The sequence below is a fragment of the Heliangelus exortis genome, chromosome 21 (assembly GCF_036169615.1).
Source record: "Heliangelus exortis chromosome 21, bHelExo1.hap1, whole genome shotgun sequence".
Taxonomy (NCBI): Eukaryota; Metazoa; Chordata; class Aves; order Apodiformes; family Trochilidae; genus Heliangelus; species Heliangelus exortis.
This window is the reverse complement of record NC_092442.1, coordinates 1-20,413: the sequence shown is the minus strand read 5'-3', so window position 1 is coordinate 20,413 and position 20,413 is coordinate 1. Positions and strand designations below refer to the sequence as shown.

Genomic DNA, 20,413 nt, shown 5'->3' with positions numbered 1-20,413 from the left:
TCTGCAATAGGTCAGCAAACTTCTATGTTATATATCTTGCTTAAAACATAAAAGTTTAAAGTCAGTCCTCAAGACTTCTCAGATTTGCTATTCTCAGTGAAGAGTGGAAGTTAAGAGGAGCCGAACTTTGACTCGCAGACAAAGAAAATGTTATTAAAAAAGCAACAGGGGACAATAATTGCACAAAGTTGTTTCAGGAGCATTAATGCCCTTAGGTGGCTCTGAGCAGTCTTTTCTTACCTACTCATCAGTTCTTACTTTTTAACTTAGCTCATAGATCCTGCCAAGTTCCCAGTGGGCTTTGCAAACTTAACATATGGCTCCAGTGAAATGGAACTACCCACAGGTAGGAAATTTTCATCTTGTTGCATTCAGGTGTTGGAAGAAAGAAAGATTTCAGGCAGGCAACCACACAGATGGTGCTCTTACAAAATACTTATTACTCTGCAGGGTGAGCGAAGAATATCTGTTAGTACCTTCTCTAAATAAATGTACAAATCTTAATCTCTACATAAAATTTAACTGATCAGCTCAGACAAGACTGTCGTAGTCAGAAGCTCAGACCCACAACTTCCCCTCCTCTTTTGCCTATCAGGACACCATAATACTTCAAATGCAAGAGCAGAATCTATCAAATTCTGAGCATGTGAAATCTCAGATCATTACATTTCTTGCAATGCATGAGCTGTGCCCATCTCAGGCCCCAGATATAGGAATCATTTTGCAGATGATGCCAGTCAAGATCAAACACAACTTGCAGACCACAAACCAGCAGCACTAGGGCACAGCCAGCCTGCAGCAACCCGGTGAGAGTAAGTTCTCTAAAAAAGTTCTAAAACCACTGGCACTCACAAATTGCCCTTTACTGTACAAATCCATGCATTTCCATGTATGGACACAGACAGCCTCATCTGGACACACGTTCCATAGACTTCACACCTAAGGAAAAGACCATCCTGGGGACAGGGCAATGAGCTGTCACTGTGGGTGTTTGTTGCTTACTCCAGCCCCATGGGCAGCACATGGCCTTCCAGATACAATGCTATTTTGCAAAGATAGATCCCCTAAGATGGTACCAGACCTGAATCAGACACACATTAGTAGTAGTAAGGGACAAAAAGGCCACAAATTAGTATGAAAAAAGACCACAAACCATATACCCACCCAGCCAGTATTTATTTGTTTGCACATACATACACATCACTCCATGTGTCTCCCAGCCTGTGAACTAGGACTGTGTAAGAAGAAAAGCAAATGCACCTCATCACACATCTGCTGCTCCAACCCATCTAGTGGAGATCTCCATATCTGCTGCACCAGTTAGCAACTCTCTGAGGAGTTCCCAAACATCCTATGCTCTAAAACACAACCCTCAAGAGCCCACAAGCAAGGCACACTGATCCTTCTCATTTAAGTGAAGTTAGGAAGATTTCCTGCAAAGGTTAAACTGTGGCTGCCATTTCCCCAGAGCCCTCTCAGGACCTTGTCACCTACCAAATGCTTTTACACCGAGAGTACAGCTCCACCTCTGCTGCAACACCAACACAAATCTTTAAAACAGAAAGGAGCCTCTTGAAGGACAAACAGCGTTTCTTCAGCTCCAGTTCTTCAGCCCTCTGTCAGGTGTCAGGAGAGTGCTCAGCCAGGGCAGCACTGCTGCAGATGCTTTAAAATTATATAAATAAATAAGGAGCCCATTCTCCACCCTGCTAACTCTCCCCGTCCCTTTAAGTAGGTCACTCTGCTCACTGTGGAAATCAGCTCATCTTCAAAGCAGGTTTGCTCATCTCCTTTCCTATCTCTTTAATATTAGAAATGTGCAAAGCATTGTAAGAGCAAAGGCTAATTTCAGACTAATTTGATTCATTCCCATCATGGGTATAAACATGAAACTGTATTTAGTTGTCAAAAAAAACCAAAAAAAACCTGAAACATGAAAAATTAATGAAAGCTTGCAAAGTATCTGCCATGTAGTTAGTTCTGAACTTGGTACATAGGTACAATTCCAAGACCCTGGCAGATAACGCAGTGCAAATGAAATGCAAAGGGGTCTGTGACCTGGGCAGGTGGGGGAAAGAGGGAGGGGGAAAGAGGGAGGGGGAAAGAGGGAGGGGGAAAGAGGGAGGGGGAAAGAGGGAGGGGGAAAGAGGGAGAGGGAAAGAGGAAGCAATCTCCTGAATTACACTGTAAAAGCTCAAGGGACTGATATAAGAGAAGCCCAGCTCATACCAATTTCAGCCCAAAATTTAGGCCCTACCTTTTTATTTCTTTGACCTTATCTAAACCTTCCCACTTCATACTGCCAGCTAATAAAGCCCAGAAGCCAAGCCTGACCCTGACCCTGCTAAAGTCCCTGGGAACTGGGACTGGTTCAGTGCCATGGCCACTGAACCCAGCAGCTCCTCATCTCAGCCTAGAGCAGAACATACCAGGACCCACCCTGGGGGGAGCTGAGCTTCCCCTGGGGACTGCAGGGACTGCTGAGCTGCTGCTCACCTCCTTTCAGGAAGCTCTGGGCATCTGGTAAAATGGAGCATGCAAACTGCAAAAAATGCAACTTAAGGCATCAAAAGAAATTCCAGTGCTCGCCAAAGGCAAATACTGAAAAGTTTTATCTAACAACATCCAAAAAATGATTCCAAGAAAATGAAATATAAGAACTTGTTATTACTTGAATGACCCTATCAGCAATTTGGCATTTTTTAATTAAAAAAAAAAACAAAACAAATCATCACTTTGTAATTCAAGTATAAAGGAACTTCCTAAGCCTGGAAAAGCATTTGCATTATGCATCTCTGAACATAATAGTGTGGCAGAAGACTCTGAGACAGCATGCTCAGCAAAGTTCTCCTAACTCAAAGTAGTGCAACTTCATCCTGTTCTTTTGCTCCATTGATCCAGTCAGAAGACTTCCTGGATCAGCTTTTTTTTTTTTTTTTTTTTTCCCAACTTCTTTTTTTCCCAAGGCTCAGCATGGAGGTTTGAGAAATGCAAAGGAAGACGCAGCCAAAAAAAGGAAAAATATCTTCCATATCTTCCTTTTTTTCAGTCTTCTGGAAGAAAGAGTGAGAGAGGCTGTAGGTCTGATGCCACCTTTAACAGCATCAGCATTCTGCCTGCTTGACAGTGAATATGTTACCCCACCTATGCAGGAGGAGCTGATGTTGGTTTGCGATCGTTGGCACAAGGGGACCTGCATTCTGTTGTACCCCTGGCACCACAGTCTCTGCTTCCAAGAAGGAATTATTTCCCATGATGTGAAGTGTAAAGATGATATTCAAAGCTTCCACTTCCATCCAAAGCTTCCTTAGGAGTCTAAGGATTTGGTTTCAAACTTGAGTACTGTCCACTGAACCCAACCCTAGAACCTGGGACATATTCATAAGCTGTGTTTACTGCCAGGACACACCTGCTACGGACTGAGGTTTTAAAAAAGACACAAAACATAATTGCAATGAGCCTCAAGGCTTCTGAATTTAGAAAGCACATTATTAATATTAATAAGTATCATTTTATAGTAGGAAAAAATACAGAAAATAGGCAGCACTGTGCCTTAAGCCCTAGAATCAACTGGGATTTTTGGAAGCAAAAGCTGGAGAAGAAAGCAGCAGCTGTCAAGTCACAGCTGGAGTTCCCTCTAGTGAAGGTGATTGCAAAATGGAATTAAGAAAAAAGAACAAGAGAAAAAAACACCCAACAGGTAAAATTCAAAGTGAAATAAGATGCAAGGACAGACAACTGAATTAACAGGCTTCCCTTGCTCACAGAGCATCTGAATTGTTCTGAGTTGTTTATTTCCATTTTTCCTCCAACTGCAGCCCCTGCTTCCTAACTTAAACACTTCCCAAGTTCTTTTTGTTTACCCCCTTTCTTGCATTCTCAGCTCTCTGTTTGCAGGGAGGTCCATCAGACAATAAAGTCAATGGCCTCAGTAACATCTGTGGGGCCTTAAACCAGTCCACATGGTCCCATCAACACTACAGCAAAATGGACCATGAAAAAACAACCCTGCTGTTTTCTTCCCCACAAGCTTCTGCCCAAGCTCCCACCTTGCAGTCACATTTTCCCTATTAAATTTTTTTTGGAAAATCCTGAGAATTTAAGAAGAAAAAAAAAAAGACAAACAAATCAAGAAATCCCAAATCAAAAAGTGCTCCACACCAGCCACCTCTGGGTGATGCCCTTGCTGACTTAGCATGAATTTAAACCACAAACCAATGCTCAAAGTCTTTATGTTTTTCACTGCTGTTCCCATGCCACATCCAGCTTCCATTGGAGACCTCTGTATCAAAAACCTTCTTATAAAGATCAATAAAGGTCCAGCACTTAATGCCAGCCTGAAAAAAAAAATCAAATCACTGATACTAAGTTCTCAGACTTAAAAACTAAGCCATCAGCAGCTAGCTTGTATCTAGGACAGCTGCAACATTTGAAATACATACTACAAATGAGAACTACTTAGGCACATCATAATTAGTAAATGGCAAATATTAGGAGTTATGAGAAAAGAGATCGTTAAAAGAGATTTTAATAGCCCCACATTTCATACATTCAGATGTGAAAATCTAGTCAGTACACACTTGGAGCATTAAGCCTGCATTAAGGAACAAGCTGCTTCATTTCTGCAGTTGTAAAAACAAAGGTTAAATATCTGCTTTAGCACAAACCCCATAATTTTTACACAGTGCCTGTACTGTTTTGCTTTACACTGCTAACAACACCTGCCCTGGCTTTATACCCATGCATCTTCCAAATGTTCTTCAAGGCTACCAGCACTTGAATTAACAAACCAGAAAAAAAAAAAAAAAAAAAAAAAAAAAAAAAGAAAAAAGAAAAAAGAAAAGAAAAAAAAGGAAAAAAAAGCCATGGCAAGGAGGTTTCTGGAAGTAACCTATCTTTTTAGTTACCCCTCATTTCTATAAAATACCAACTGTAAAGTAACACTTTCCTGTACACAGACATTTTTTCACTACTTGTAACACAATACCCAAGCAATTGTGCTGCATCCCAACATTCCTGTAACCACCAAAGATGCTCCCAGGATGCCCACTCCCTGACTGTATGCCTTGTTCCATGCCTCCTCTCCTCCCCAAATTCTATGCCAGCCTCATTATCTCCCCTCTTTCCAGCTCCTGGGTTTACCCAGCCCCATTTTTTTGGAGCTGCCTGTTCAGGCCCTCCACTCTTTTTCCTCTGTACCAGCTTTTGTGCAGCTGTGGCAGCAATGGTTCATGTTTTTCTCATAAATCACTACCAACAATATCTGGACCAGTTTGTGTTTGTTGGGATTAAAGATAAATATGGTCCTGACCATATCTGACCATTTCAGCTTCACTGGAAAAACTCTAAACCAATTAAACCAGTTTCTCACAATGGGAAAGGCTGCATAGGATCAGAGTCAGATGGCACCAGAGACGCCTACACCTGGGTGTGCAGCTTTGGAGGAAATCAGTTTTTTTCACTATTCAGGTCCAAGAACTGTAATTGGAGATGGGTATTTTGGGATACGGAGTTCTGGCAATCCCAATCGGACCTGGTCATTCAAGTAGTTCCAGGATTTTCCAAACAGCTGCACAATTACACTGGATGTCTCTAATTAGGATGGGATATCCAAGTTATATTATTTTCCATTCACTGGCTCTTCACTTGTTGAAGCCTGGCAGCTGGTTTTAATTTGCAAGGTCTGATGCTGTTCAGCAGGATCAAACAGGCAGCACCAGTAGGGAGGAAAAGTTGTGGGAAGAGCACAGCATTCATTAGTATCTAGAAGTTGAGCAACTTCCTGAGAAAAGACTGGCAAAAATGTAAAATCCCATTTTACTGTCTAAACCCTTTTATGTCTGTGCAGAACAGCTATTAAACTCCCCCAGAAAGTCATTTATTGATTCAGCGCTTGATCCAAAGACAAGTGAAGTCAATATGCCCTGACCTGAGTAACACCTTCCCTGTAAGGCATCATGAGAGCTGGTAACTACCTTCAGACACTTCTGACAGGGGCAGAGTTCTAAATGAAAGCTGTCTGCATGCCCATAAATCATCTGCATCATCCAGCTGTCATACTGTCATACATACCACAAACACTGATTAAACTACACCATGTCTGAACCATCCTCCTTTCACATCAGAGAAAGCAGCTCTGGCATCCCCAGCCCACCAGCTTAATTATTCATTTATTTCTCCAGATATTTATTTCTCTTCAACTCCACCTGCAGAGCTCTGTCCCCCTGGGTGTTGCACGTGGTCAATCAAATCAGCTTCATCCAAAGAGTACCTGACCCCCACCACCATCTGTTCCTCCAAACTCAGGTTTCTGGTCCCTCACCTTCCCACGACCAGGGTCTGTCCCACCATATGTCACTTTATGAACACATACAGTGGATACCTTATGGATAATTTTGAACCACATGTTAAAGTTGTCTCCCATAACTCTGAGGGGCAAGCAAAGCTTCTGGGGGCAGGTACCCTGAGGAAGGACAGAGAGAAGAAGCTGCTGCCTGCCCCCTCTCCATCCCTCAAAGCCCATGGAGATCCTTCAGCTGCAGGACTGCTTCAGCAGAAAGCTCCTGGAAGAAACATCACCCTTACCTTCTGCTTTCACTGATACTGCAGTACTGCCCCTCCAGCTCCACTTCCTCATCCTTCCTGCCCTTTTATTTCATTTTCTCACACATCTCCCCCTTCAACCTAGTCAACATATAATTAATATAGATTAAAACCAACATTAGTTTTAAATGCAAAAACTACAGGTAATTAACACAACATTAGATCTAGCTCTTCTCCCATCTGCATCCTTCTGATGCTTGATTTATCTCAGTAAATGATAAGTAGTCTGGGAACAGCTTGTTTCTTACTGGTTTATAGCACCAAATCTAAGGGACATGAATCAGCCAGAGCCACAGGAGAGGATCACAACTGAAGTGAGTGGTAATCACTGAATTAAGGCTATATTCCAGTTGTTATGATGAGGAATAAGAAAGGAGTCAAACATCCCTCCCTTCTTGCTTTTTGTGTCCCTACTTCCTTGATACCAGTTCCAAGTAATTGCAAATCACTTAAACACATCTGCAACTTTTTTCTTGTTCTACCATTTCACTCTTCATCCCCTTCTGTCCTTGAGACATTCATCCAAGTAATGCATAAGGGATCTTGAGTCTGTCACTCGTATATATTTTCTAATATTCTTAGTGACTTGTTCAATATTACATAAAACATTGGAGGAAAAGCTGAGCCCTAAGCCCTTCCTGCTGAGTGCCTGGTGCCCTTAATGGTGACACCGGTGCTCCTGATTCATGAATAATTACTGAAATTCCACTTTGTGCTGTCTGGTCTACAGTTGGCAAAGGGCAAAGCACAACGTGGTCCCATCCTTGACTACAGGTTTAGACAAATTTGTAATTGCTATTGTAATTGCTATTATTATTGTCTAGTCAGAGCAAATATGAAAAACTAGAACAAAATCTGGCAGAATAGGGTTTTATGTTCCAACCAATTTCAAGTGTTCAATGTTCCAGGGCACTTCCCTAAAGGTGCTACACACTAAAAACAGAAAGGTCAACAAAAAATATTTTAAACCAAATAATAGAGAATAAACAAGCTTTAAAATATCATTGAATGGCTTCTCAGCTTTTTTTCCCCTTCTCCTTTGCACTGTGTTTTAGAGTATCATCAAGCAATTGTTTTGGACGAATTCGTAGCAATTTGGCAGAAACTTGAGTGCTCTCACAATTTAATTTGAAGCGTCATGTAGGCAAAGACCCAGAAAGAAATTCTAATTATTTCATTTTAAAATTAACCTCCTCACTTTTATCTTGAAGCTCTGAGAACATGCACAAGCATAGCAGGCTGTGACACTGCCTGAAATACTATACAAGCAAATGAAGATTAAAAGAAAGGTTAAATAAATTCTGACAGCCATCAGGTAAGAGACATTGCTTGCCTCTTGTGCTCTCTGCAGCTTGAGGAAACACCCAAAATAATTCAACTGAGGCACTGTTGGTGTCTGTAAATCCACTCTTCCATTGTTTTTTTTTCCCACTTTCTGTATCTCAGCAGCACTCAGACACACAAGAAAAAGCAAATTGGATTTCCATTGCCCACAAACACAGAAAGTGTTAGAGAGAATAGAGTGGAGTAAAGGAAATTGTTTCCTGTTTGGTGCTGGGGAATGGGGTCAGGGAGACTACAGGTGCTCAGGGCTCTTGAGGCAGCATACCCCAAAGACAGCTCTCCCTCTTTCCCACCCAGAACCTTTCCTCCCTGATGTGCCAGTGCTGAGCTCTCACACCTCAAACCATGGCAAGGAACACAAAACATTTCCCCTTGCACATACACTGAGCACATTCAAAGGAAGAGGGACCAAGGATTCCCCTTCCTTCCTCAGTATCCAATGCTACCACCTCCCACAGAGGGTTTTAGTGCCCTGAAATTAAGCAATCAGGTGCAACAAGGTGTTCCAGCTGCACAGTAAACAGTGGTGATCTTTCATTTTCCCTATCAGCAGGAAGAATGGCACTCCCACTCAACAGCCTGGATTGGACAACCTCTGGAGATACCTATTTAAAAAAAACATCTGTTTACCAAGAGGAATCATCTCACTCCCATATTACAGATGCTGTGGAGCTGTGGATATTTCCTATTCCAAGAGTGAACAAGTTCTGTAATGTGGCAGATGGCCTTCAGCATCACTGCCTGTGGGGAGCTGGGGAGGGCAGAGGAATTGGGACTCATTACACAGCAAGCAGCACCTGAGCACAGGTGAGCAAGTTTCCAAAAAGGAAAGCAAACAGTGATTTTTTTAATTATCGAGTTCACTCCTAATTTTAGAGAACTGTCTTTTTTTTTTTTTTCAGGAAACTTTGCATCTCTCCCCTGACATGAGCATCCATGCCCTCTGATGCATGGTGTGTGACTGCTCAGCAGAGCACTCTGCCTGCACATCATGTTTTATGTAGGGCTCTCATTGCATCATTACCACGTTATTTTTAGATAACCATCAGTAAATGTCAGATTGGGGGTCAATAGCTATTAGATTTATAGGCAGAACTAGCTATGCTTATTGCTGAGATATAAAGCATTTGACAAATTCTTAAAGAAATTCAACCACAGGGATTAGGGGTTAGAAAATACAGCTGCCTGTACTCTCCAAACTGTTTAGGAAAAATAATATTGTACCACTAGGATCCATTACTGAAGCTGAAACACTGCTGTTGACTCACAGTAGGGTCAATACTACTCATATTCCATTTGAACAGTCCTTTGCAGCCTTCGGTAATGACATCTTATTCAAAATCAGTCTCCCTTTTAGGTTTAATATTTCAACATGCAGAATTGTCCTCACTTACCCCAGGATTCAGGCATAGCTGTAGGAGATGGCAGCCTGCCAGCCCGCCACAACATCTGGACCAGATTGTTCAATTTTACATAAAGAGTAGTGGCATAAATCACAAAATGAGTAAAGCCTTTTTAATTACTTGAGAAGGCTCATTTCTAGTTTCTTTTCTGCTCTGCCTTATTAAAAGGTAGATTTGCTCACAGGTCGCACACAGCTTTTCCTGTTTAGAAACGCAAGAGCCTTCTGCCAGGAGAGAAGGAATGAGAGAAGATGGTGGCCAAGAACAGACCAAAAGGAATCCCCAGAAATTGAAGCATGTTGACAGCCTATGCCTAAAGCCAGCTTTGTCTGTCTGTCCTCCCTGATCAAAGCAGAATATCTCCAAGAAGGGAAGCATGGGGCTGTTGTCCCAGCACTGCTCTCTGCCATCCAGACAGCCTCAGGGGATCCAAGATGCAGCAGGAGCTCAGCAGATGTGATAAAGCACTGAAGGCAGAGTTGTGCCCTTCTGGAGTGGCAGCTGGATGCCAGGCAGGGTGCCTTCAGGCACTGAAATGTCATTAGATGCCCATGTTTTGCCAAATGCACCCAATTCCATACGTCTTTTACTAGAGAAACAACAGTACACCACTGATCCAAACTGGGGCTTGGAAATATACTGCAATCCACCTCATCACAACACTTGTTTAATTTTAATCCTTAGAAAAACATTCTTAAAAGCTGCATAACTAACTTGGCAGTGTAAATCTACCAAACCTTTCTAAGTTTTACCATCGAGATAAGGTTCTGTTTCTCTATTCAAGCAAAGGTGAATATGCAAGAATAAAATTCCAAGGTTGTCACTATTTTCTAGTCATTGCTGCTGCATGTCATGAATCCCATCTTGTCTCTGCATGATAAATGTGTTAGAGGCTTATTACTCATTCATTGCCAATGACAGTGAATATTCTGATGATGATGCCAAACAACTATCGAAAACAAAAATTATCTATCGCTTCCTGCTCAGCCGGGTTGTAAACTAAATGTCACGTTAATGACTGAGCTTCCAGATACTTCCTAAATATCTGTCTGAAACCTCATCTTTCAACACTATTATTTCCCTCAGAACTACTCCTTTTATTTGTTCCTTGTTCAGTATTAGACTCAATTTCTATGAGCCTGATCATAATTTACAGGCAGCAGCTCCCCAGTGTCTCAAGCCCTTGCAGACCACTCTCCTGCAGTCGATCAGTTTAGGCTGAGAACTTCTACAGGCATGTACTGGATCTGGATAATTTGCATTATTCTTAATGGGGAATATGGCAACCCACTCTATTAGGTATATAATAGATATTGAAGCTGCAATTTATATAAAGTAGCCATAAATAATAATAAAGTTAGTTTCTACTTCAGAAACACCATGGCAGCAAGACAGACAGGGAAACAGCATCTCAGATGTAACAGAGCAGTCACATCTTCATAACATCTCACTTTATCTCTACATCACCATTTCTTCTATCAAAGGATTTCACACAGTGAGACTGTGCTCATATAAAGAGCTATTTTATTTTATTTTATTTCATTTCATTAACATGACTAAAGTTTGGGCCCTTCTCCCTACACACAGCTCTCAATTCTTACATTTAGTGGTTTATCTTAATCAGAGAATTTCTTAGCATTTTAGTTAATATATTACCAGTTAAAATCTGAATATTGCTAGTCTTTGGGTGTAGCACTATTACATACTGCTAAATGGCTGATAGAACTGCTTTTAATCTGCCTTATTTACATATAAAATTTTAATACTCAGTAGTTAGCTTAGTTTGCTATGTACTTTGAGAATGATAAATGCTATAGAAGATAAGCATTATCTTATTCTTACGGGAAGCAAAATCCACATATCTCTAAAGTGTTTTACATTCATTAAGTGCCACTTTACAAGGGGGATGGCAAGACCATGCAAAAGGCTGTGCTTAAGTCTCAGCCTCATTGTCCATGTGCAGCCCTCACAAACTTCATTTCCTAATTGGATAACAGAGGAGCCCACAAACCTGTATGCAGGGAGTTTGCAGGCATGCACTTGCTCATATCTCAGCATGTGCAAATAATTCCATATGCAAAAGCACAGGCACAAGCTCATTTAAAAAAAAAATTAACACAGGCTTGTTTAATCACCAGGGAATTCTAAAGTTCCTCTTCAACTTCTAGTATTTAGTAAAGCAGCAGTTCACTCTTTGTGTACTTTAACATGAAGGGGAAAACCCTCTGTGCTTACTCATGTTCTGGCCAGCTTCAGTAGTTTTTCGTCACTGGCCTCTCATTTACAACAACTTGCATTTAGCTTTTATTCTCCCCTGATCTTATACTTTACCTGTTGTGAATTTTACAGAACATCCACAGTTGAGTAAGACCTCTAAGATCACTGCATCCAAGGGTCAACATCCCCCCCCCAAAAAATGCATGTACCAATATCTGTGTCACCCACCACAAAATGTCCTGAAGTGCCTCATCTACACAGTTTTTAAATACCTCCAGAGATGGGGACTCCACCACCTCCCTGGGCAGCCTGTTGCAATGCCTTTACTCTCTCAGTAAAGAATTTCTTCCTAAACCCTCCCTGGTGAAACTTCAGGCCATTTACTTTAGTCCTATCGCTATTCACTCGAGAGAAGAACCCAGTACCCACCTCCCTACAACCTCCTTTCAGGGAGTTGTAGAGAGCAAGAAGGTCTCCTCTCAACCTCCTCCCAACTAAACATTCCCAGTTCCCCCAGCCTCTCCTCATAGGGCTTTTTCTGCAGACCCTATACCAGCTTGTTTGCCCTTCTCTAAACTCACTCCAACCCCTCAGTGTTTTGTAGTGACAGGCCCAGAACTGAACACACACTTGAGGTGTGACCTCCCCAGTCCCAAGTACAGGGGCACCATCACTTCCTTACTCCTGCTGGTCACACTATTCCTGATACAAGCCAAGGATGCTTCCTTGGCCACCTGGGCACGCTGCTGGCTCACATTCACCCAGGCATCAGCCAACACCCCCAGGTCCTTTTCTGCTTGGCAGCTTTCCTGCAGCTCCTCCCCAAGTCTGTAATATTTCATGGGGTTGTTGTGACCAAAGTGCAGGACCCAGCACTTGGCCTTATTAAACCTCATTTTATTGACCTTGACCCATCAGTCTGGCTTGTCCACGTCCCTTTGCAGAGCCTTCCTACCCTCAAGCAGATCAACACTCCCACCCAACCTGGTGTCATCTGCAGACTTATTAAGGAAGCCCTCAATCCCGTCATCTACATCACTAATGAAGAAATTGAACAGGGCTGGCCTCAGAACTGAGTTTCCAAATAAAATTTAAACAAAGAGCTTAGGAAAAGTCAGCAGTGCCCTTTCACAGCATTTTCTATCTTATTTAGCTTGAAGTAAAAAAATGTTATTTTCACACTACTCAAATATACCACATCATTCCTGTCCTCTTGGCTTCCAGACAAGATTACTGGATTCAGGTGTTGTTCATCAAGCAAAAAGTTCTACAGAGGGAGTTAATATTCTGCATGCTCCTTGGAGATTTTGAATGAAGACCCCACACTTCGGCTGAAAATGGAGGTGTTTACCCCAGCACATCTGGAAGGGAACCAGTTGGAATGTTCCTTAGTTCACCAGTGACCAACAGAACTGATCTGTTTATATCCAAGTTCGAGGTGCTCACCTATGGTAGATATGGCTGATGGCTTCCCTACACACAAACCTGCACTTCTTATTCTCAAACTAGCAGCTCTATTTAATTATTAAGTTAGTTACATATTGACTTAAACAGCTTCTGGCAAACAGGGATTGCTCACTTCTGGTCAGGATTAGACTCAGAAGGACAGGGACAAAAACCAATACACAAAATTGGATCCAGGCTTTCCTCCTACTTAGGGGGAATACTCAGCACTGGTGCAGCCCCAGCACTCTGCACATGATGGATCCTATACATCCCGCCAGCCTCTCAGCACTTCTCTGCCTTGGCCAGGCATGGCTGGAGGCACACACTAGCATTATGCTCTCTCCTTTTGAGGTGGGGGCTAATAAATGCATACTGCACTACCCCAAATGTTTCCCCGTCCCACACCCAGAGCGGGATCAAGCAGAATTTCAAGAAGACAAGGGGAGGTGGAAGAGAGTAATGGATAAGCTCAAGTAAGCAAAAACACAGCCAGACAGAACCTACCTGGGCAATTCCCCCAAGGCTGTTTCTTGTAGGAGGGGAGATGAGCAACTTCTCACCAGGCAACAGAAATGGGACCCATCCCATTAAGAGGAATTGCATGATGAGCAAAGTCTTTGTACGTGGTTTCATGTGGCAAACAGCAGCTTTCCTCAGGTCACATCACTCATCCTCTGTGACCCTTTGATCTTAAAAACTTGGCCCACCCTTGCTGTGTGACTTCTCAAATCCCTTGAGAGGGAGAGGGTTACATAAATCAAACAGTCTGCCCACCACTGCCCAGGAAGCCCACGGCTGTGGCAGAAGCTGAATGTTCTCTTCCAAGTCTTTATTCATGCCAGCTCTTCACTAGCTAAATAGTTTGTCACATGAGCTCAGAAATCCTCTCTCTGTAAACATAGACCCAACTCAAAAGTTCGTTTGTGTGACTCTCCATAAAGCTGGAGATAATCTGGACCATAATTTTTACTTACGTAAATGTCAGCACACAAAAAATTAGGTTTGGATCAAAAAGACAAGTTGTACTTAATACCCAGAGTAAAACACACACGTTCCTTCCAGGCCTTCATTAGCTTTCTCTGAACATCTGCTGAACAAGAAAATTCCATCCATAAAAGTGACTACAGAAATTAAAAATCCTCTGAACTCCCAGGTAAGTGCATGCACATACAAAAAGCTCCATTTCAAAGGGCACCCTCATACTTTTTTGCATTTCCGGGAGCCATCCAATGGAAGACCATCAAAAAGCAAAAGAAAAGGAAAAAGTAAAACCCTCAAGACTTGTGCAATGAACTAAGAAGCAATAACAAACATTTAGAAAGATCACACCTGCAGTTCTCAACCAGTTTTAAGCCATCAGACCACCAAATAGACAAATTTGGACAAACACAAGTCTTCTCCTGGTTACTTTATGAATTACAAAGAGGAGAACACTAAACAAGGCCACCATCTCCTGTGTTGACTTCCCAGTCCCACACAGCATCCTCAAAGTTCTCTTTCAGCTGAAAGGAATGTCCTAGGGCTGACATGTTGTAATTTCATGGAACTGCAACCCTGCCTAACAGTGACTGGAAAACATTGAGACCAGAAAGGTACATCACCTGCAAGCAGTTGTAGGATGCAGATTAAGTCGCAACTGGGACAGCTGTTCATGCAGAAAGAGGACGAAGAGGGGGTCTGGTGCTATTTCCAAAATGGTGCAGCAGAGAAACGTCATTCAAAAGGAACAATTGTGTAAAATACTTCCTTCAACAGACCTGTGGCAGTGCTGTTTAGCTTGTTTTCATGGCCAACATTTACAGAAACAAATATACCTACATACAAAATGACAGTTGCCATACCAGAATGAGCTGTTATTTCCAATATGCTTTACACTACACATTTTTTTTTCTTAAAAAAAAATTAAAAAAAAAAACAAAAACCAAAAGCACAGCAATGGTATGATCAGATTGCTCATTTGATCTTTACAGAATGGAGGTTTTTTTTAGAGATTCAGGTTTTTTTTCAACTCCCACTGAAATCCAGCCAAGTTCTATAACACAGAAAAAAGTCATAGCTGACTGCATCCAAACTGTGTTTTAATTTCTCTTTTTGGCCAAATGCTTCCCAATACTCCTGGAGGTGCATGCTTCCCACATGCCACACTAAAGGAATCCTTATTCTACCATTTTCTACACAGGTCAGTTTTAAAACAAAATCCAACCTTATACAACAGAAAGAGAATTCTCTCAGTGGATGTGTTTTGCAGGGAGCTTGTCTAAGAGCATATGGTGGGGCTTGTCAGGCATTTTCTCACCAGCATGCAACTTCCCTATCCTAAATGCAAAAAGAAAAGAAAAAGAAAAATTGAGCTCATATTTGCATACATCGAGCAGACACTGGGATTTCAGCTTCAGGTATTTTTTCAGGTGCCCAGACTGCCAGTTCAGGCACAGTCCTGGTCCCACTCCCTGCCTCAGCACCCCCACTGCTGCCTCTCAGTGCCGGGGGTCGCTGATGGGGGTTCACCTGCCCTGTCCCAGCTTGCTCTGAACTCATGTCTTGCTGAAGCACAACACAGACATCACTCAGGAGAACAGAGCACCTCGTCCTTTTCTAAAAATTGCATGTACCCATCAGACACTTGACCCAACATTACATAACAGCTGTGCCAGAGCTGGTTTCCCGCCAGACTCATCAGTGTGGCTATAAATCACCCTGGCAAGCAGGGGCCAGACAAGATGTCACATTTATGTGCTCAGCTTTCCGTCCGCCTTAAGAAAATGTTTGTGAGACAGGCAACATACCTATTACCTCTCTGCCTCCCCTGGTCTTTAAGTGCATGAATGCTCCCCAGCACTAAGCCAGCTGCTGTACTACAGCGTAATGGCACTGAGTGCCCACAGCACCTTCCAGACCTGCCAGCACACCCAGAGCTGTCCTGTGAGCCATGCACACCCAGAGCCATGCCCTGGCTCCTATGATAAGCACCAGCTAGATCCCCAAGGAGGGAGTCCCACATTAATCTCCAGATACAGGCAATAAACTTCTAATTTCAGCTCTCCCTCTATTCTTCACAGAAATGGTAGAAGGCAACGTGTTGACTTGTCCAATGCCAAGGTCCTAACATGAGGTCTCCTGCCTTGAACTGCAGCTATTGCTCCTTTTCTGAATAAGTGCCTAAACCTCCTTGGAAACTTATGCCCTAGAAGCAGAAGCAGCCAGTTCCAGTAAATATAATCCAGCTTTCTACCTTATTCCTTCTTTTGTTTCACCTTGTTTGTCACCCAGCAGTGCTGGTTCAACACCTCCTGGTGAGAGGCACTTCCATCAGCAGGGCAGGCTTTTCATGCAAGCCTATGAAGTAGCAACATACAGAACACATTCCCACTCAGCTGAGTGCTTTCTCATTTTGCAAGGTGGCCTCCCCAAAGCACAAACACTGAAAGGTACATTATATACCTGCACCTGCCCCAGCGCAGAAGTACCACCAGCAATAACTCTGATTCAGAGCACCATCACAGTGCACACCAGCTTTCACTTCAGCAGGGCAGAGTCGTGCATGAGCTTCATATTCAAAACTCGAGGAGGGAATCACACTGACATTGCCAAAAAACATTAACTCTGCTAATTCTGCAATACAAACACTTGCAACTGTTTAAAACTACAGAGATGAGAAGCCATAAATGGGGCTCCTGATTGCGATTACATTCCTGGTCGGGAGTCTGCAGGGAACAATTTTTTAAAAAATTAGCTTATGTAGTGTTTTAATTAGATGCCTCACCTAGATTTCTTACAGCTTTACAATGTTTCTCTATCCTACATGGCATCTTCTAAACTCCCATTCTACATCTCGGAACTACTGAACCTGGTGAGATTTTAATAGAAATCCCCTCACTACACTATAAAGAGAAGCATTACTTGAGATTTTAATTAGCGGCTGTCAATGCTGAGCCATAGGAAACACTGAATAGTTTGCTTAAGTTATTAAAGAAAGTGCATTTTGCTTTCTGACCTTCTGCACTCAAACACTTCAAACATACTTCAGCCGTTTAAAAATTCCTTTGCAAAGAAAAAAAACAAAACCAAAAAAACCCCAGACAACTCCATAGTAGTAAAAGCCATTCCCTCAATCAATATACAGCGTGCTGCTCCAATCCATATTCACCCACTGAACACCCTTCCTTTTTGATGCAGAAATCACGACACTGTCATTTCCTGACCAACATCTTGAACCTCAAAGGCAGCATTTAAAGGTTTATATCCTTTCCTCTGCAAGGTACTCTGAGCACAAACACCAACGGATGTTGAAATCAGATGCTATCGATGAGTCTGTTGAGACTCCGCTTGCTCAGGAACAGAGGAAAAAGCACAGTTCCATCAGGCAGACTTCAAGCGGGTCGTGTGCCCCCTCCTTCCCTCGATTAATGACCCCCCGCATTTAATGACCCCCCGCTACTATGCCCAAAAGGCATTAAGGGCAGAACTGGTCCTACCATTCAGCTGCCTGTAGACTATATCTTCTAGGAGGGACAGTCTCTTCAGCACCGCATCCTGGATGGAGCTGAGGCCGTGGGCGGTCAAGTTGGCCACTTCTGCCCTGGGATGGATGTCATGGAAGGAGTCGCCGCTCTTGGCCGTGATGGGTCTGCACTTGGCCAGGAAAAGGACGAAGCCAGCCACCGCGATCAAGTTTAACACCAGGAGCACTTTGACTCTCCGCAAAGAAGCCATCAAACTTCCCGAGGGGCACCGTCAGCCGCTGCGCTGCCCGCAGGGCTATGGGAGCGGCCCGGCAGGTGCCCGCCGCTGCGCGCACATCCCACGCCGGAGAGCGGAGGGGCTACGGGGTGCCGGCGAGGAGGAGCGCGGCGGAACCCGCCGCTGACTACGGCCACGCCGAGGGGACACCAGCGCCGTGGCCGCCCGCCCCGCCCCGCCCGCCGCCGCGCTGCCGCCGCAACTTCATGCCCCGCGTAGGGCGCCCGCGCCTGGGCCCCGGACCCCGCCAGCCCTGCGGCAGCGCCGCGCCCGCACCGCCGCCCGATGGAGGGGACCCGGGGCCCTTGCCGCTGCTCTGGGCGGCCCGGCCATGCCCCGCCGGCAGCCGCCTGCACCGCGGCGGGGCGGGGCGAGGCGGGGGCGGTGCGGAGCTCCCGCCCCTTTAGGCGCCCGGGGGCGGGTGGCGCGGGGAGCCCGCGGAGCGCGGTCTTCAGGTTGCGGCAAGCGCCCGCTCCGCGCACCGGCCGCGCCTGCGGAGAGCGGCCCCGCCGCCGCCCGGCTGCCGGGAAATCCCGGGCTGGAGCCCCGAGGCCGGCGCGGGGCCGGGAGAACGGGCCGGGTGCTGCCAGAGCGGTTCGGGAGCCATGCCCTTCCCACCCCGCGCTCCCTCTCCTGCCCCGAACACACAGCGCCCGGCCCGGATCCCTCGCATTTGCCGTTCAGCCGCGCGCCAAAGTTTCACTGCCCTCCAGGCTGATGTGCGCTCCCTTCATCAACTTTGCTCCCCGCTTCCCGGGGTCGTCCTCCCCTTGGAAGACCCTTGGAAACCTGGGGCTTTGTCTCCACGGGCACTGAATAACAAAGGCAGCAATCGGCCCCGCTTTCCTAAGTCCGCGCCTCAAACACTCAGTGCCCGCGCTCGGGAATGGTCCCCGAGCTGTCCCCCAGGTGGCTTAGCGAGGTCTTCTACACCTCAAACATAAACCTGAGGTAGGGTTAAACGAACGAATTCAAAATAGGAAATTTTAAAGCCCGACGACTGAAAATCCTTATCGGAGAGGAGGAAACCAATCGATTTAGAGCTTTATCCATTTACCACAGCTAGCCCCACTTTTCAGAAAGATTACATGAAGATGGATTAGAAATGCAAACAATGTTGAGTCATTGTATCCTACACACGGCAACTTCTCAAGATTTAAGAAGATCCCCTCTCACCTTCAAGGCATAAAAAAAAAAAAAAAAAAAAAAAAAAAAGGCAGTGCCATGGAAACAAACTTAAAATTGCTTTAAAGGATTTGAAGTTTTAATTTAGTATGAGCTGCAAATGAAATTTTTTATGGTTTTTGCATTCAGACATTCAGACTCAGGCCCCTGCTACCAACACCTGAAGCAGGGAGACAGGCACATATTTCACAGACAGACCCTAAACTGGCATGGTCAGAGCTTCATCCACGCTCAGGGTTATTATTCCAATAGGGGGGCAAAGCTGTGAATGATTTTGGTGACACAAAGCTAGAACTACCTTACACATTACTGAAAACTATGAAGTGTTTTTGCTCGCAACAAGGGGAAGCTTATTCTTGACAGGTTTGGGGGTTTTGGGGGGTGTTCTGAGACATGACAAACAGAACAGTTTCCTTTCCAGAATTGTAAATTGAGGTATTTTTTCCTCACTCTATCAATAAAAGCACTTAAAAAACTCAAAACAAAACAAAACAAAAACCCTGGCACAAGTTTACAGAGTCCTCTACTGGAAAAGGGACCCATGTGACCTCAGGAATATCCATGCAAACAGAAAACTACCTGCTATGTATTTCAGAACAGTCTCGGATAAAGAAGACCCATTCCTGCTTGTTCTTCATTACACAGTGCTCCAACTGCAGCCATCATGGTTGCATTACACACAAACAGCAATATCTATTTTAATTATAAAACACTGGTTGTAGAAATCTGTGTTTAAGAAATTTTGGCATATGGCTATTAAATAGTATGACCCCACTCAAAAAATAAATAATATATTTTTTAAAAAGTAAGTGCAAGAATTCATCTCCTTGCTGAAAGACAAGGAGAGTATTTTTCCCTGCTTTCTCCCCCCAAGAAAGGAGCACAATTAAGTCTCCCAAGAAAGCAGGATGAGAGAAAGCCACAACTCTCCTTATGGTAGGTTAGGTACAGGACACTGGCCACTGTGAGTGTGTGATCCTGAGGAGGAGACCATGTGAGGCCAAAATAAACATGTCCAAAATTCCACAGGGGAAGGAAAAAAAAATACTCAGTATGGGAAATTGCACAACTACTTAAAATTAAGAAGACACACAGATGTAACAGTGAGCCCTACAGCACCCCTGTCCTACCCAGGAGAATCAACTTGAAAAACTTCCGTAGGTGTCTGTCATTGTTGCTGCTTTTCTTTATATAAAGAGTAGAACAAAACAGCACAGACTTTAAAGCTCTGCTTGCTGACAACAAATAGCCATCAACTGGGAGATTCACCAACCCAGCTGCAAAACTTTTCCATTACAAAGAAGAAAGGTTTTTCTGCTGCTGGCCTCATGGAGCAAAGCTCCAGGCAGGAATCAACCTTGGCCTTTCAGGGGTGGAAGGTCCCCTTATGAATAACTGAGCCCCCTCTCCTACATGTGTTGCAACATTTCATATTCCACAGGACTCCTTCCACCACGGTACTCTTAGCAGCAGCA

At 44.0% G+C, this 20,413-nt stretch overlaps 1 protein-coding gene across 1 annotated transcript in view; it reads right to left on the bottom strand.

Moving 5' to 3' along the window:
* GALNT17 (polypeptide N-acetylgalactosaminyltransferase 17) overlaps positions 1 to 17,898 on the bottom strand; it is a 219,154-nt gene extending 201,256 nt beyond the window's left edge. Inside the window, exon 1 of the mRNA XM_071765003.1 lies at positions 17,489 to 17,898. Coding sequence (XP_071621104.1) covers positions 17,489 to 17,726 — 238 coding nt within the window. The 5' untranslated portion in view covers positions 17,727 to 17,898. The remainder of the gene's footprint in view (positions 1 to 17,488) is intronic.
* Positions 17,899 to 20,413: the final 2,515 nt, after the last annotated feature.